This window comes from Chelonia mydas, chromosome 8, assembly GCF_015237465.2.
Source record: "Chelonia mydas isolate rCheMyd1 chromosome 8, rCheMyd1.pri.v2, whole genome shotgun sequence".
NCBI lineage: Eukaryota > Metazoa > Chordata > Testudines > Cheloniidae > Chelonia > Chelonia mydas.
The window spans coordinates 36,068,710-36,086,949 of record NC_057854.1 but is presented as its reverse complement, the minus strand read 5'-3'; the positions used below and the strand labels follow the sequence as shown (position 1 = coordinate 36,086,949).

The window sequence follows — 18,240 nt, the reverse complement described above, 5'->3', positions numbered from 1 at the left end:
CCCTTGTACGCCCAGCTCCTTGGGCAAGGGCCTTATCTTCGTATTAGCTGGTGAAATGCCAAACATACCTGTAGTGTAATAATGCTTATTAATAACAATGCATACAGTCACATGATATTGTTTCTGGTCCCTGGTTGACCTACAACTACAGGACACATGACCACTCACATTGTGTGATGAGATATCCTTTATGTTTTATTTGGTCTATTGATAGTTTGCACGGTTCGTAATCTGCAATTTCAGCCATTCACCTCAGTGAGCAAAGCTTGGGTCTACCACAAATACAATTCTGCAATGGCCTGGCTAGCATATATGGGCACCACTTTCTAAGGGGTAGAGTTAGAAGAACTGCTCGACTGTGTGTCAGAGACCCCATACTGCAGACAGCTACGGGTGATTCTCCTTTAGCTCAGATGGCAGCAGGTGGTGGATCTGGGTGGTATCCCTGCTGTACTGCAATTCTGGTTGTCAGTAGCCCAACAGGGAAGTGGGCTTGCCGGTAACCCTCCAGGACTGTCTTGGAATCCCTGTGGGTCGCTGTCCACTGTGTGATGGGGGGCGCAGAGGCGCACCTCTCACTGCGCACGCGCACTGGAATGGGGCCCACTGCCGTGAATGCGCACGCGCAGAGGCTGGCAAGATGGCGGCGCCCGTGGACCTGGAGCTGAAGAAGGTACCGGCCGGGCCCGGTTTGTAGCGCTGCGTGCGGGGGGCGGTGAGCGAAGCCTCCTTCCCTATTGCCTGGGTGGCTGCAGGAGAGACGGCCGCAGCAGGGCCCTGCCGGGTGTCCCAGGGTTGGCAGGAGCTAGGCCCCGCCGCCTGGGACTCGCTGCGCCGGGGAGAGCCCGGGGAGCTGTGGGAGCGTGAGCACCTGAGAGACTCCCCCACAGGCCCCAGACAGACACTCGACCTAGCTCCCTGCAAAGCTCGCCCTCTGTCTGGCCACAGGGCTGATCCCCTCCCCACCAGAGGGTAGAGCTGCTCCCTTCCATTGCTGCTGGGCTGGGCAGGGCGAGCTTCCCCAGCCCTGACCTGGAGGGAACTAGAGCTGTTAGGGAAGGGAGGGGGCGCTGGGAGGTGGCCGGGGAAGGCTTGGAGAGCAGATAGAAGTGAGTCAGGCCAGGCATCCACAGTGAAGAGGAGCAGTCCAGTGCCCCAGAAGGGAAGCAAATCACTAGGGATGAGTCTTGCTAGACAACTTAAAAACATGTATGTGCGCCACACAGGAGGGCAGATCTTTGATCTGACAGTCTGTCCCCAGAAGCTTGTCTGTGTTTGGAATCCCTGGTGTCATTATAGCTGAAAGAGGCAGTTCACTTTTAAACCCTTGCACGTGAGTTAGCTGTTGCTGAGTTTTCTGAGTCCAAAATGAAAAGAGCTGGAACATGTCCACAAGTGCTACTTATTACTCCTGGACCAGTAAAACTTCAATTACCTGTGCAAAACTTATGATGTTCAAGGCCAAAATTTCCATAATTGTAACTTGCCTACTTTTTTCATTAGGCTTTTACTGAACTGCAGGCCAAGGTTATCGACACACAGCAAAAGGTGAAGCTGGCAGATATACAAATTGAGCAACTAAACAGGACGAAAAAGCATGCACACCTCACTGATACGGAGATTATGACTCTGGTGGATGAGACACGCATGTATGAAGGTGTAGGGAGAATGTGAGTAACTTTTTACCAATTATGATGATGAGATTATGGCCACATTCTTCCAAATTGCCAGTAAAACTTGCTGTAATGGCAAGTAAATTATACTACTTTTTGAAACGTTTCTTTCTTTAGTCAATGATAAAGTGTCAGGTTTGTAAATATTAGCTGCCTTTTGCATACCTCTGATCTGCCATTTCTCTACTCTCCTCCTTCAAAACATATCTTCTTTCAGGGCCATAACTTTAATTTCCCCCTCGTGATAATTCTGTGTGTATGTGTGGTGTAGTGTCCAAGGATGGCAGTTAGAGCTGTGTTGGCCCTACACAGGGGAAATTCTCCCTTGGCTGTCTGCAGGGCTTTTGTGTGTCCTGTAAGCTGCTGGAGCAGCACACAGGGTCTCCAGCAGAGGACAGATGCTCTCTCATTGTCACTTATTTGTATGAAAAGTATTCTGGCTTTTTTGTATCATACTGTGTTTAGGTGTTTTATAATCCTATTTTTAATTATCATTTCAATGGGTCCTCAGTAAGAGGGACTTACTGCACTGTAATTCCCAGGATCAACCTTCTAGGTACAACGTTTGCTACTCACCAGTCTTCTGGCATAGTTTATTTCAAAGAGTGCTTATATATTTTTGTTTGCCTTTCCTCATGCGGATTACAGTCACATTTGGGGTTTCATGAAAGTTTATAGACTCCACCAGCAGAGCTTGTAAACCTTTTCAACTTTAACTGCCTGATGAAATATGTATTTGACTCTAAGAATTGTATGTTTCCTAGTTTAATGCATTCATTCAGGTGTTATCATTGTCCAATGGAACTGAAATGGTGACCTGTTCATTAGCATGTTAATTAAAGTTCTATGAAAGATGTTCCCTAGAATCTTTAGAGAACCAAATGAAGTGAACTGGATGCCAGAAAGTTGTTTGTCCAGGTGCACTGTGGCATATGTTAATTCTAAAACAACATTAGGAAAGGAGGAAAATATAACCTTTGTGTGTTGAACTGTCTTCAAAAGAAACATAGCTTAAACCAGCGGTTCTCAAACTTTAGCAACCCAAGGACCCCCATTTTGATTTAAAATTTTGCCACGGATCCCCAGGCCCCACCCCTGCCCCATCTCTTCCCTGCCTCTTTCTGCCCCTCCCCCTTCTCCCCTTCCCTCCCAGTGCTGTTCCCCAGTGTGCAGGAGGCAGTGGTAGGAGTTGAATTGATCAGCAGGAGTTGAATTGGTGACCATGGACCCCAGGCTAAGAAACGCTGGCTTAAACTAAACCTAATATGTATTTTGATGGAATGCTAATGATACCTTCCTATTGTAATTATGATACTGTCTTGTAAAAGGCTACATGAACTAGTCTTTAAGCTAATGGTGTATTCTTACTGGATAAGTGTTGTGCTTAATGCTCTGAAAGGAAAAGACAGACAAAGGTTTGGGAGTACTAAGGTTTTTCTTTCATGTAGTGTATCAGGTAATACCGACAAATTGTCTGGGCCCACTTGAAGGGATGTTCTATATCTCGTTTCCAGGGGTCCAGTATACTGTACATACTGTCTCTTACTGTTTTCTGTAAACTGCCAATAAGTATTTTATTCATGCAGCTGAATTTAATTTTGAGGCGTTACATGAGGGTATTGTTGACTGGCACCTTCAGAGGAAATTGGTTTCAGTCCCCTGAAAAGAGGCAGAGAAGTGAATGATACAGCCTGTAGGCAGATCAAAGTCATAGAGCTTAAGGCCAGAACAGACTAGCAGATCATCTAGTCTGACCTCCTGCATATCACAGGCCAGCGACACACCCAAAAACTAAACCCAACAATCAAAATTAGACCAAAATATTGCAGCCACAGAAGACTAATAGGCCACAGGCAGAGAATAGGTGGGACCAAGATGCAGCAATGTCACGAGTCCACTACAATGCGAAGTAATTAAGTGAGATATACCCAGATAATCTTGTCACATGACCCACACTCCCTGCTGCAGGGGAAGGCAAACCTCCAAGATCACTGCCAAGTTCCTGACATCACATATGATCAGTTAGACCCTGAGCAGGTAAGCAAGAGAAGGGTTTCTTCTTCAGAGCAGTGAGACACTAAAACAAAGATAAGATGGCAACTGTATTGCCCTTTAAAACAATACCTGGAGTGTTTGTCTTTTGTTTTTTTCCCTTTAATGTAAAAAGCAATTAAGGTCCCAGTATCCATATCAATTCCTCTGCTTACTTTCTTGTCCATCTTCCACGTATAGTCTAGAGACCCCTTTCTCTCTGTGCACCCTTGATTACTCTGCGGGCAGCAGGCACCAGAGTAACCATCTTTCTGCGAGCTTTACTTCTGCTTCTCTACCTATGACCAAGAGAGGGGTGTTTGGCCCCTGATGGACTCTCTGTTTGTACCACAGAATATGCATGTGCCATCTTATTTATATTATTACCATCTGTATTATAGTAGTGTCTAGAAACCCCAACCAAGATCAGTGGCCCTGTATAAGCCACTGTGCAAACATTGAATAAGAGACAGTTCCTTCCCTGAAGAGTTTACAATCTAAATGGCTTCCACCTACCCTTAATTCCCTGAGTTCAGTTTCATGTATCCTCAGGGAATTTAGTTGAGCCAATATCACCTGTTCTGCTATGTTGCTGGTGGCCAACTACCTGCTATCTCTGAAATTTGTTTTTCATGCTGACAAAGCTTGGATCCCTTTCCAGTGTGGGAATTACACCCCAATGACACAAAGATCTTCCTTTAGTCCACATTGGCCACTCCTTGATGTGTGATGTGTTCCCAGTTTGGGCTGGAAAGGTTGGCATGGGTTATATCCTCATAACTAAAGAGCCTGCTGTTGAAATTGAGGATAGACTTGTGGTAGTTGGTGGTCCAGGGCTTGGTAGAGGTGAGTGAAGATAAGGAGTACAGCTAAGGTTGGCATTGGGACCTGAATTGTAATTTATCAGAATTTTGAGCCTGCAGTATATTGTAAATCATGTCTTTTGTTGTTTTAAAGGGCAATATAATGTGAACTCTGTTATTTGCCTGGCAATATCCTATACTAGAGTTTTATCGTAGAGGAACTAGCAACTTTGTTTTGTACTGCCTCCCTAATGTGAAGGGAGAAAGTGGTCCTGAGGATGATTCTTTCCTTCTCACCTAGTTTTATGTGAAGGGATACATCAACTTGAAATCTAAGTTCTAAATCAGATTTAAATAGAAAAGGGGGAAAAAAAAGTTAAATAGTTGCAGGTATTGCACCTGGCCCTGAGTCCCACTTCGGGTTTTTATGGTTTCACAGTCGCATCTTCTATATTGTCGCAATATTTTTTCCTTCGCTGTTGTTGTTTTTGAAAAACCCATGCAAATAAGGGGGCGACAGGGGAAATAGCCACTATGCTGTCCATAGACAAGCACTGTCAAATGCACAAAGAAAAGAATGAAAAAAGAGAAATTTTACTTCTAATCTCTCATGGCATAATCTCTCCTATTACTTGTAACAATAATAGGCAAACATTTTTCAGGGTGATAATATTGATGGGGAGTCCCTTTAAATCAGAAGTACGGTAGTTGGTTTTTGCTCTAGTATGCCCTCTGGGGCAGAGCACAAATGAATTTGTTTGGTTTATTTATACAGAATAATCTTTCCAGAGTTATGATCCTGTCTTCATCCTTAAATAGGATCTCAACCTCTTCTATGCCTCATTAGTTATAGGAGTTTTGACACTGTATTGTAGTGACTTGTTAAATGGAAGGTAGTTTTAGTTTGGGATGGATGATAATTGATAGCTCATTCCACTAGGAACCACTAGCATTCTCTTGTAACCTACTAACACTTTAGTAATCCTCATGTTAATGGCTTGTATGAATGTTTGAGTCTGCTGCTGTCTCAGAGATAGTGGGGCCTGCCCCTTTAGCTCAAGCAGTAGAGACTCAAGCTTTTAGATACAGACATCCTGGTTCAGTTCTTACAGATTACTTGACGGTGGGTATCGTTACACTCATGCGCTTGAAGGAGGAAGACTTTAGCAGAAGTGGTTTGCAAAGTGGTGATCTGGTTGCTTTTTCCAATAGCTCTAGGCTAGATAACATTGTCACCAAACACCCAGGCAGTTCTAATGCTCAGACTCCTTAGGGTGGATTCCTTTATTTTCCTCATTACTTTTGCCAGGAGGAGCTATTTTTTAAAAAAACAAAAAACTGTTCTGAAATGGTAAAATCTGAGACTGCTATAGTGGGATTTAATCTCCCCCTCCACCACCACAACAAAAATTCTATCTTGTGTTACACCTGTCAGGAACGCCTCCAGTTCTGGACTAAATCTCTGTTCTTGTGAGTTGGGATCAAGACCTGAGGTTTTAGTCTGCTTGGCACCTGCTTCTACTGTAAATAGTTGTATTTGTTCCATTTGTTTAATTGTGTAGTTGTTGGATGTAAGAGGGAGCGAGGCCTCATGACGATTTGTGGTTTCCTACTGCTGCCTATCAGTACAGGGATGTTGTGGACTGTGACCTGTGTTGCTAACCAGATGAGCTTAGCATGGCTACTGTGTTCTGTACTATTTGGAGCTTTGGCCTGTTTCATTCCTAGATATGAATTGCAGTAATCAAACTTGGGGGTCGTGAGTGTGGATCATTCTGTCGCCAGGTCTGTGTCTGATCAAAAGGGGCATGATCTTCTGGCTGGTTTCATTAGGAAGTATACATGGTTTTGACATTCAGTAGGATCGAGGGATCCAAACAGACTCCAAGCTGTACACTAACGTAACTGTCTCAGGATGAGGACAAATATCCTCCACAGGTGGGGATGTTACAGAGGAGGCAGGTTTTTCTGAGTGGTTCCTTCTTCCTACTAATATCACCTGAGTCTAGCTTGGTTTTAGCTTTAGCCAAACATTGTTTGCTCAGGCGCTGCTTATTTTAGATGTAAAAGTTATGTTAGACATAGCTGAATATTATCTTCATGCTGTTGGCAGTTCAGCCTGGATTGTCTCACCAGGTTCATGTAGATGTGGAATAACATGAAGACAATTGAATCTTGCGTGAACACACTGGTGAAGGTTTTGGACGTGGAGAAACAGTTGCCCATTATCATAGAATCATAGAATATCAGGGTTGGAAGGGACCTCAGGAGGTCATCTAGTCCAACCCCCTGCTCAAAGCAGGTCCAATCCCCAATTTTTGCCCCAGATCCCTAAACGGCCCCCTCAAGGGTTGAACTCACACCCTGGGTTTAGCAGGCCAATGCTCAAACCACTGAGCTATCCCTCCCCCCCAAATTACAATTGTCTGGGTTTGATTTGAGCCATTTCAGGTCATTACATTTCACGTCTGCATCTTCTTGGAGGTGAGCCACCAATGTTTGGTGAACATCTGTAGGGAGCGCTACAGAGAAGTTCAGCAGGAGGAATATGGGTGTACTTTCGTTGTTTATGGACAGATGAAGTTACATGCCAGAGTAACAAGTGATGTGTCTGGCCTGAAGCCTGACTGGAAGGGATGCAGGATACTGGCAATTGGAAATTGAAGCTAGATAAATTTAGTCTAGGAATAAGTTGCAAATTTTTAACAGTTAGGGTAATTAAACATTGAACACCTTACTTGGTTTGTAGTGGATTCTCCATCACAGGAACTTTTAAATCAAGATTGGATGTCTTTCTAATATATGTGTTTCAATTGAAACAGGAATTAATTCAGGGAAATCCTATGGCCTGGGTTATGATGGAGAGATTATCACAATAGTCACTTCTGGTTTTATAATCTAGGAAATGTCAGGTAGCATTAGAGGTTGTTTTTTGCCAGCTTCCTTTTCTAAGCAAGCTAGTGAAGGAGTTTAGACATTGGGAGGAATTTGTTTGTGAGCTCTCTAGCTTCACATTATGGTTTCTTCAGCACTGGTTAGAATATTGCATGTCTTAAGGTGGGTGGTAGGTTACTTTAACAATAATTTTTTATCAAAGGAGGTGTGGACAATCTCTAAATCAAGGTCCTGGGTGTCGTTTACTCTCATACCCCAGAAAGGATGGGGGTTCAGAGTCAGTTTCGGACTTTAATGTCATCAGTGCACCTGTGAGTAATTGTACGAATGGCCAAATTATTGGAAGTAGGCTGATGTTTCTGTTCCTATGCTTAGCTTTAATAAATTCAAAACCCAGCTCACTCACTGAACAGTATTTTGACTTTTTGTCTAGAAAAATCTTTCAGTGTTTGCCCAGTGTATGTGTATAACTTAGAGATTTAAAAAGCATTTTACTCTAGATCTCGGTTATACCTGTGTGAAATGCATGCTGCCCCAGAAGGCAATCAATTTAATTTCTCACTTCTTCACGAGCACTATATGAATGAGTATTATGGTTTTTACTCTCCTCCAATGTTCCCTCTAATTTTTAACAGATGGTGTGCGCAAAAAATTTCTTTTGTGCCGCCACCAAAGCGTGCGCGCAAAAAACCAACCAAACAAAAACATGCCGCCGCTGAAGCTGGAGTGTGCGTGGTGTTTCGCCATGTGCGCAGGGTTTAAGATCTGTGTGCGCGCGAACAGCTTAGAGGGAACAGTGCTCTCCTCTGCTTTGAACTTGAGCACGTTGTCTTTTTGATGCTTTTTCTGCATCATAGTAATGTGAAAGCCAGTTTGTCATTCCCAAACCTGTGTTTCTTTGTTGCAATTTATGTGTAGCGTGCAACCCACCTCTCTTCAGCGTAGGATCTTAGTAGTGCTAGATTTACTTCTACTATAGCTATTTTTGATTTAATACAAGGAAAGTCAGTGCCGCATAGTAGGAGGTGATGAATTGCTGTATACTGTAAGTTTCCGTTGCTTAGAAGATATCCCAGCCTCGTGGCATCTTGCCAAGTACATTTTAGTTCTGTTACTTCATATTCTTTTGAAAGGCTTGTTATGTAGCCTGATACAACTACCATCAACTTCTAGTTTGGCTACTTAAGCTATTTGTGAACTGACATCATCATGTTGCTTTAAGAACTAGGATGAAAGTTTAAACTACAGAATTCTCTGTCTGAATATTTGAGACCTTTCCCTTTACATACTTCTAACATTCAGATAATTAATAGATCAAGTCAGAGTTGTAAGGGAAAACATTTATTTACACCAGACACACTATAGGGTTCACTGCAGTTCGTGTTGCTGTGGGATGCCAAAACTGAAGTTTTTTGTCATGTATTGATATTTAGTTACTTAGGATGTGTCTCCAGTTTTACTCCTCTGACACTTTTTTAGAAGTTGTATGCCCAAGGAACAGTCTGATTATAAAAATAAAACAAATTCAATAACCTCATACAACTTTATTTTCAAGCTTGTGCCCAAGAAATGTTCTGTCTGCATGGCAACTAATAATAATCTGATTTTGATCATGATTTTTGAAGTGTGGGTTGTTTGTTTTTTTAACCACACAAATGAAAAATGATGTTAGAATTGGGAGGTGCAAAAGACCTAGATAATCTCGTCCATTTCCCTGGAGGTTTGATCATGTTGCTACTTTCAGTGCTGTTCTTGGTGAGAGTCAAAAGTCATAAATTAGCAGGATCCCTATTTTCAGCAACTGCAAAGACAAGTCTCTGTCTCATACAGAAACACTTTTGCATGCAGCAACAATCATATCTTTTTTGCCAACAAAACAGTAGCAAAATCTGGCTCTTCTCGGTGACCTGTATATTCGCATTTCACAAAGAGCTGAGGGACATGCAGGGCTCAATTTACCATTCGCCTAACCCTACCTAACCCTAAGACTCCTAGCTGCTGTCATAGAGGTTTTTGTGTCTGCTACTCTTCTCTACTCCCTCAGCTTCTTGGAACTACTTCAGTGCCTACTGCTTCTATTGCTGGTAGCTTTCCCAAGCTGCAGGGTGTAGTGGACATGATTTTTATCAATTTCACTTCTGCCCATGGATTTCTGAACTGACCTGAGTCTTATTAATTTCACTCTTCTGCTTGGATAAGCTATGAGCAGCAGTAGGGGCATTGGAAGAGAATTGTAGTTAGGAAGATACCCCTGTGGCAGGTCACTTTGCAACCATAACTTTTTAAAACCATTTATATATGGTTATACCTATGTGAAATACATGCGGCCCCAGGGGCAACTGATTTAATCTTTCACTTCTTCACAAGCACTATATGAATGAGTATTGTGGTCTTTACTTTTCCCTTCTCTGAACATGAGCACATTGTCTCTCTGAGGTGCCTTCTCTGTATCATCATAGCATGAAAGTCAATTTGTCATTCCCAAACATGGCTTTTCTTCATTGCAATTTATGTGTAGCGTGCAACCCCACCTCTCTTCAGTATAGGGAGCTTAGTAGTGCTAGATTTACTTCTACTATAACTATTTTTATGTCACACAAGGAAAGTCAGTGCCACATAGTAGAAGGTGATGAATTGCTGTATACTGTAAGTTTCCGTTGCTTAGAGGATATCCCAGCCTCGTGGCATCTTGCCAAGTAATGCCAAAGTGTGCATGTATTATGTGTGCGCGTGTATATATAAAATAGCTTTATTTCAGCAAAAAATGATGCTGAAGGTACTTGTGCTTGCCAGGGCAAGCTACTTCTGCTTGCTATTGATAAGTAGGTTTTTCATACTCTTGATGCAGGAGGTACTAGGATTTTATGAATACACCGGATCCTCGCTAGAATGTGCATCTATATAACGTGAATTCGGATATAACGCGGTCGTGGCCATGGATTCCAAATTTAAGTACAGTACAATTTTTTTGAGTATAGACGCGATAAATCGACCGCTGAGCGCTCTGCTGTCGACTCTAGTACGCCACCAGAATGAGGTGTGCAAGCACAGTTGACGGGAGAGCGTCTGTTATTCATGTAGCTGAAGTTGCGTATCTTAGATCTACCCCGCGTGGTAGCGTAGACAAACCCTAAGACGATTGCTGTAGGCCTAGAACGTCAGACAAATGAAATGTAATAAAAATTTACAGGTACAGTACTGTATTTATCTTTAGAAAGATGTCAAAAATGTTGGGCAAAAGGAAGGCTTACTCGGTGCAGGAGAAATTGGAAGCTATCGAATGACTTAGAAATGGTGAAACCCAGGCAAAGATTAGCCGCGATATTGGCATTAACGAGTCCACCTTTTCTGGATGGCTAAAGAATGCTGACAAGCTTGGAACTTAAGTTCATAACCTGGATGAAGAGCATAGCCTTCAAAGAAAACGAGCCCATTTAGTGAATGATGCCGATCTTGATTCTGCAGTGTACACGTGGTTTGTGCAAGAACAGCAGAAAGGCATTCCAATCTCTGGTCCGCTTATAGCCATGCAAGCGGAAAAATTCAACCGGGAACTTAATGGCGAATTCAGGAATTTTAAGGCAATTTCAGAAAAGTCACTGAATCTCTCAGATTGCAGTTTCGTGAGAAAAACACTCTGCTGATGCCGACGCTGCGCAATCGTACCCTGCGAAGCTGAGGGCAATTTTACAGGCAGAGGGTTACACGGAGGAACAGGTTTACAATGCAGACGAAACAGGAATTTATTATAAAATGTTGCCTGATAAAACCCTGGCTGTCAGAACAGATGAACATAAGAAAGAAGGCTATAAACAGGCAAAAGATCGCCTTACTTTATTGTTTTGTGTGAATGCAACAGGCAAGCTTAAATTAAAACCATTGTGCATTGGAAAGTCTCGCATGCCTCGGTGCTTTCATCACTTAAATGTGAATTGCCTGCTGTTTTCGTACAAGAACTCCAAAAATTCCTGGATGACAAGAGATTTTTGAACAATCGTTCTTCACCGAATTTGTCCCTTCTGTGCGAAGCATTTGCAGGCAAAACGCTTAAAAGAAAAGGCCGTTCTTTTGCTAGACAACTGTCCAGTGCATCCCCTGGCTGAAAGACTCAGAACCCGTGACGGTAAAATATGGGTTGAATACTTACCTAAAAACACGACTTCCAGAATCGTTTGATCAGGAGCTGTGCCAGCAACTGTCCAGGCTCGGGGTAACTGTTCTGCCATAAAATATCGAGTCCTGGATAAGAGGCGACAATGAAGTAGAAGAATTTTGTCCCGTTGCTGAAAGTGTAACAGATGACCAAATTCTTCAGGCAGTACGACCAAACACCAATCCAGAAGCTGAAGAATTGGCCTTCACTGTGGAAGAAGAAGAGAAAGATGAAGTTCCAACGTCAACTATGACCATAGCCGGCTTAGAGACCGCTTTGAGATGCAAGACATTGAGCCTATAAAAATTATGCAGCTACGTAGTCTTTTGCAGTTTTCTAAGTGGAAGCAGCAAAGCACCAAGAAGCAAAAGCAACTCACCGGCTTTTTAAAGAAAAACTAGACTAGTTTATTGTAATGTCTACTTTAAATCTCTAATAAAGCAACATTTTTTTTCTCGTTTCTTGAAGTAGTTTATTTTCTAAGGTTTTCTATACTTTATGGATGTGACATTTACTGTATACAGTAATTTTAACGTGGTCCCCGCTATAACGCAGTACTTGGCATGGATTCCAAATCCCACGTTCTAGTGAGGGTCCGGTGTACTACACAAAAAACCCCTTACATTCAAAGAACATGAAGATTGTAAAGTCAGGCAGTAAAAAGCTGGGAAATGTCAGAATTAAGGTTGCCTGTGTAACCTTAATTTGGGCCCTCTTGTGCATAGGTGTCATGATACAGTCTTCAATAACATGATTATGTGCTATTTTTTCCATAACACCCTGGTGCGATCCATGCAAAGGGCAGACTTGCTCTGGGGATGTATCAGGGTTGTGTGGTAAGGCAGACTGTAGTGTGTAAGACCTCTGCTTCATTTGTTGCAGAAGTTGGAAGGTGTATTGTGTTTGAGGCAGGGGACTGCAGGAACAGAAAGGAGGGTATCATGGTTAAAGACAGTTGAATGCCCTTTTGAGGAAATAGAATCCATTCCTTCCTCTGCCACAAAGTTCCTGTATGATGATAGACAAGTTGCTGAAACCAACCTTTTCACTGATGGTCACTAACTGCGTGTTCCTCAATTTCTGGGTGCCCAACTTGAGAGCCTGGGGTTTGATTTGTAGAAGTGCTGAGCTCTCACAACTGCATAGAAGTCAGTGGGAGCTGTGGCTTGAAGTGTGTGCTATATAATAAGCACCTGAATATCAGATTTGGCGCTTAAAATTAGTTGATACTTTTAATCAGAATCTTGATGTGCCTGAGCTGCTTCTTTGCAAAATGGGGATAATACCACCCCTTCATCTCACAGGGATTTTGTGAAGATAAATTCCAGTTTCTGGAGCAGTTGGATATCACAGTGATGAGCGCCATAGAAAAGCCTGAGGAAATTAATAATTCTGTCTTCAGAGAAGGGTCTGAACAGTGTACTGTAAATAAATCCTAGGGCCACACATTAAACAATGAGGAGAAAACAAACTATTGAATAACTGGTCATTTAGTGAGCACCATCCATCCTGTACACTGAACAAGGCCTGGGTCCTGTGCAAAAAAGTGTGAGATCCTGTAATTAAAGATTGTATTATCAAGCATTCACACAGAGCTGCCAAATTAAGTTTGCAAAGGCAACTTTAATTCTGGCCTGTCCAAACTTCGGAGTGCTTGACTTTGCAGTTTTAACATAGATTTGTGTGTGTGTAATTTACTAGGGTTTTAAAAAAGCAAACTGAAAAAAGAACAGTTCTGTTGTGTAGCAGCATATTGACACCCCTTTGGCTGATCAGGAGGGTTGGAACATTTATATTTACTGTACAGCCCTCTGCCCCTTGAACTAATAGTGTAACTGATAGCAATATTCATCCTCTCTGTGGTCCAGCACCACAGGAGGATGTAAGGTTCATGGATATTTACAGACAGCAGAAGAATGGTGAGGCTGGGGAATCCTGGGTTTCATTCCAGGCTCTGGAGAGATGTGGGCTCTATTGTTTACTGACTCTTCTGTCCTTTCCCCCAGGCTTGAGCCCCTCCTGCCCCATCTCCCACAAACTGTCCCTACCCCACTCTCATTCTCCTGTGCAGTCCCAGTCTGCACTCGTCAGGCTTTTTGGCCCAGTCTCCTTGCCCAACCAGTCCCAGCATCCCATCTCCACTCCAGTTCCCAGGTTCTCTCACCCTCACAACCCAGTCTCACCAGACTACTTGTCCCAGTCTCCTCCTTTCCCGTTCCCTGGTCCATTTTTTGCCCCTCTGTATTAGAATGAGGCTGCTTCCTCCTCTGCACTACCTGGATGCCAGCAGGGGAAATAGGCTCCCTGCTCTCATTCCCAGTGCCTGGCTTGACCCCAGTTTAGGGTGGCCACTCACCTCGTCCTGGAATACCAGACATTCCAGTACTTCCTAGAACAGCATGGATCTGCTCCTGTTGGCATGATATTGGACGCATGGTGTGGGTGAAATTATGCTGCATGTGGGGGTGCCATTTTTAAGAGCCCCCCCCCCCCGAGTGTGCCCCCATGGTGCATGCAAGGTCACACCAGATATGGGGGTGTCATTTTTAAGAGTGTGCCACTCTGTCTCCAGGACTTTGTGTGCGAGGTCATGCTGGTGGGGACAAAGGGGTGTGCTCTTCAAAAGGGCATCCCCCACCTGATACAGTACAAAAGCATGTCTGGTTTTATCATAGTACTGGATGGGAGACAAACACGAGAAAAGTCTGACTGTCTGGTTTAATGCTAGATGAATGGCCCGCCTACCTCATTCTGGAGCAGCCTTTACAGAGAGAGCCTTTCTAAACTCATGTAGCCGTGGGCTGGGGTATGCTCAGTCACTCTGTGGGGATGGTGCATATACAGTGTGGTCAGCATTAGGAGCCAAGGACTTTTCAAAGTCTTAATTGTTCAGCTCTAGCAAGTCTCTCGAGTATGTGGAAACAGAGATTTTTTCAAAGGTTTATAACTTGGCCAAATTTAGGCAGATTTTGATGGGTATAGACCCTCTATCACACTGAGTCCCAGATCCAAAATATGGTGGCACTAGAACATTAAATAAAAGGTCACCAGCATTTGTTAACATGGGGAAAACAGAGTATTTTCTTCTATCCTTTGTTCGCAGAAAGGGCTGAACCATTTTGACTGAAAGTTCAAAAAAATTTCAGCCTGAGGCAGACATGTGGCATGGAAATTTTCAGCCCAAATGTTAGTTTGGCAAAGTTATAAGTAACTAAAATCAGGGTCTTATAATAGGAAGTGTCAGGTAACCTTAGTAATAGGCATTTCTACCAGTCTCCATGCTTGCAGTGAGAGAAGTTGCAGCAAGTTAACTGATATGCTTTTTACACCACATGTGTAGCTCTCCAAGTTAATTTATTGACACACTGTAACTCTACTACTGTGGCATAAGCTGTGTTCAGTAAACAGCCTGATTATCTGTAGTCCAATGACAGTGTATTATCATGTAAATGCTTGAACACAAAAAGATGTCTTGCCTTATACTTCGAAGGTCAGCAATCCAGTGGTAGACTACTTCAGGAAGCAAGTTCCATAGCATTGGATCCCTCACCTTATCTCAGTCCCCAGTTATGCCCATCATCTGCAGGCTGTCATCAAATGCAGCTCATCTGGTGTGAGCTGTAGCAGTCGTGCACAGAGAGATCTCTAAGATATGTGGTTAAACAAACACGAAGTATTGGGTGAGCTTCTCTTCTAAACTTCTGACCTTGCAATGTTCCTGCTTCAGGTCTTTTGCTGTCTTTGCTGTAGTATGTCATAGAAGGTTTCTCAGGGTATTTAAAACAGGAGCATGGGGAATGTTTTTGCTTAGCCCCTTAGGTTTCGAAGCATCTAAACCATCACCATAACTAAAAACATTTATCCAGCTTCTCTTAGAAAAACTGAATAGATTTCCCACCCTTGTCATTTGCACAAAAGGCCTGAAGACCAAGGAAGCCTTCACATTTTCGAGAATAAAGAGCACTTCACCAATTTTTTTTTTATACAAACTGTTCTTGAGTTCATTCTTTTCCTGGTCGCAAAGCTGACCTCTCCATTAAAGGAATTAAACACGATCAAAGATGCAGGTGTGTCCAGAAATATATCCGTCAAGTGACTGGACATCATTGTCCATTTTTGGCCATTTGGCAACATGGAGAACATGCAACAGTATCAATGTGTATGTCTCTTCCTGACTGGATTTTTAGTTCTGAGCTGAAAATATCACTTCTGTTGGAACGCACACATGTACCAGACAGAATGGCAAAGCTCTGAAGGCTTTTTTTCTGAGCATCACAGAATTCCTGGGGGATGCAGATTTGTCAGCTGCCCAAGGAATGTCATCTTGTCAAAAATAGCTGTTTCTTTACTCTGGATCCTTGTTTATGAATCAGTTTCTTCTTCCTCAGTTGTCACCTGCATGATTATTCCCTGGGATATATCTTGATTGTTGACTATGGAGGAAGTGCTTAGTCTTGTTTTTTAGATATTCATGAATAAATTCTTGCCCTAGGTTTGTTTTTTAGTTACTAGGTACGTAGATTGTGATTGTTTTAGTGCTCTATAGTTTTCTTCTGGTAATTAAACACCTCTTATATATCAGTTATGTTGGTTAGCATTCTGGAGTCAAAAGAACATTTAATATTTATCTCTACATCTGCGATAAGTTGTGCAGTACTACTTCCTCCCATGCTTTTACCTGACAATGATTTTCTGTTTGTATCACGAAAGCAATTTCTATGGTACGTAAAAGCAAAACCCATGCAACATAAGGGCGTTCCAAAATTGGCAAATAAAAAGCCAGGGTTTTTATTCACTTGTGGTCTTTTGCATAGTTGTCCTTATGCCTCACATTTTCAGTTTAAGCTCTGTGTAGCGCTCCAGAAGATGCACAACAAATGAAACATCAACTTGTTTTTATAGGTGTAAGGAACATTATGGTTTTTTTGAAGGCCTGGGTAGGTGTAGGACTGCCTAAATGAAGAGGGGGAAATGTGGCAGTGGAATGGAAATACTTACTTTACTCTCTCAAATTCATTCTCTCTTTCCATCACATGAGTATTTATTATATATTAATTCATGGGAAACAGTGTTCAAGAGAACTCTTTAGGTGCTGATGAGGGGGCATTCATCTTAGTCTTTGCTATCTTTCTTTCTCCTGGCTGATAGCCTTTTAATTTCAAGAGGCTCTTCTGCTATACAAATTGATGTTGTTTTACTTCTGTTTTTGGAAAATTGTGCAAAATTTTATGAAATGGATCCTACTGTTGTTAGAAAGGATACATGACAGCAGCACCTTAAAAATGACGGTGGGGAAGGCTAGTAATCCCAGCCCCCACTGTCCAAATCAGGTGCAGCACTGACTGACTGTTCGCTGTGAATTCCTTTTTTATACAGTATTGTCAAATCTATCCTGTGGAGATGGAGAAGAGTGCATGTTTCCAGCCTCCGTAGCATACAGTTTTGAAAGTCTGTACCAAACCATACTGCATACACCTACCTGAAGTATGTCGCTGGCATATTGTTAGACTGTACGGTCTGTTGTGTTTTCTCTGCTTAACTAGCTAAAAATTGTTTGTTCATGTTGTTTTCTAAACACGAAATTAGAAGAGAGAATGATTAGGGGACTGCTTGGGGTGGGGTGATTCATGACTATGATTTGTTAGAAAGGGAAATATTGCCAATGATATTTGAAATTATCATTCCACTTCCAACACGGATTTATCTTTGGATGTTGCTTGTGAATGTTTGCTCAAGCATCATACTACAGAAAGGAAGTGTGACCATGCGCTTGAGGATTCAAGAAAAACTACAGGGTGAAAGAGATTGTTGAAGCAGCTTCCCCGTACTCCTTCTGGGCAGTGGTCCCCTGTAACAGTCTCAGGTATCTGCCAGGTAGCCCAGCCTGGAACAATAACGTTTTAAAAACAAAAACAGAAGAATAGTCCAAAACAAACTCACTAGTCCTGTGCCAGGCCTCCCATTCTCCCAAGGGCTCTGACAGTTCACCGTCCCTGCAGGAGTGCAGGGCTGGTCCTTTCCTCCAGGCATGAAGGACCTGCAAGGTCTGCTTTCCTTGCTAGTCAGCCAGTAACTGAACTCTCTTTCTCTCCTTTTAACTGCCCCTTCATTACTTGCAGTGAGTGCAGGTGTAGTGGGATTTGGCTGAGTGGGCCCACAGCAGTTCGTTAACCTTTGCCTGTTCAGTGTGGGGTTGGTATGCCCCATCACAGGAAGACACAAATTAGTCGGAATTTCAGTAAATCTTGATCTAGCCTTTGAAAAGAATGGATGGTGCCCTTTAAAAAGCTGACTCTCACTACTGTAGCGTTATTTTTGGTCATACTATGTTTATCACCAATTTAGAGGTGAACCACTACTTGCTTTTTTTAAGAAACTAAGTATGAACAATGGTATAAATCTACCATCTAGTTAAGTGTCTAGCAATGCAGAAACTGCTGTTTGGAAGCTGTGATACTATTCCTGTATGAAGTAATGTAATATGCTGGAGCTGTTGACAGATCCAAAATAAAGGGAAAGCTAAAGTAAACATGGTACAGGTGTAAGACAAATAACATTGTCTCATCAGATGGGGCAGGTGTGCTTGTTCCTGACATGCCACACATAGTTTTGAAAATGTAAGTAGTTTGGCATTTTCTGTTCCTCACTTTGTCCTTGAAGGTCAATAGTTATATAACTTGCAAAT

General features: G+C 42.6%; 1 protein-coding gene across 1 annotated transcript in view; it reads left to right on the top strand.

Annotated features, from left to right (window-relative positions):
- The first annotated feature begins 518 nt into the window (after positions 1 to 518).
- Positions 519 to 18,240, top strand: part of PFDN1 (prefoldin subunit 1) — a 59,444-nt gene continuing 41,722 nt past the window's right edge. The window contains exons 1-2 of the mRNA XM_007059164.4: positions 519 to 673; positions 1,504 to 1,670. Of these exons, the coding sequence (XP_007059226.1) occupies positions 641 to 673; positions 1,504 to 1,670 (200 nt within the window). The 5' untranslated portion in view covers positions 519 to 640. The remainder of the gene's footprint in view (positions 674 to 1,503; positions 1,671 to 18,240) is intronic.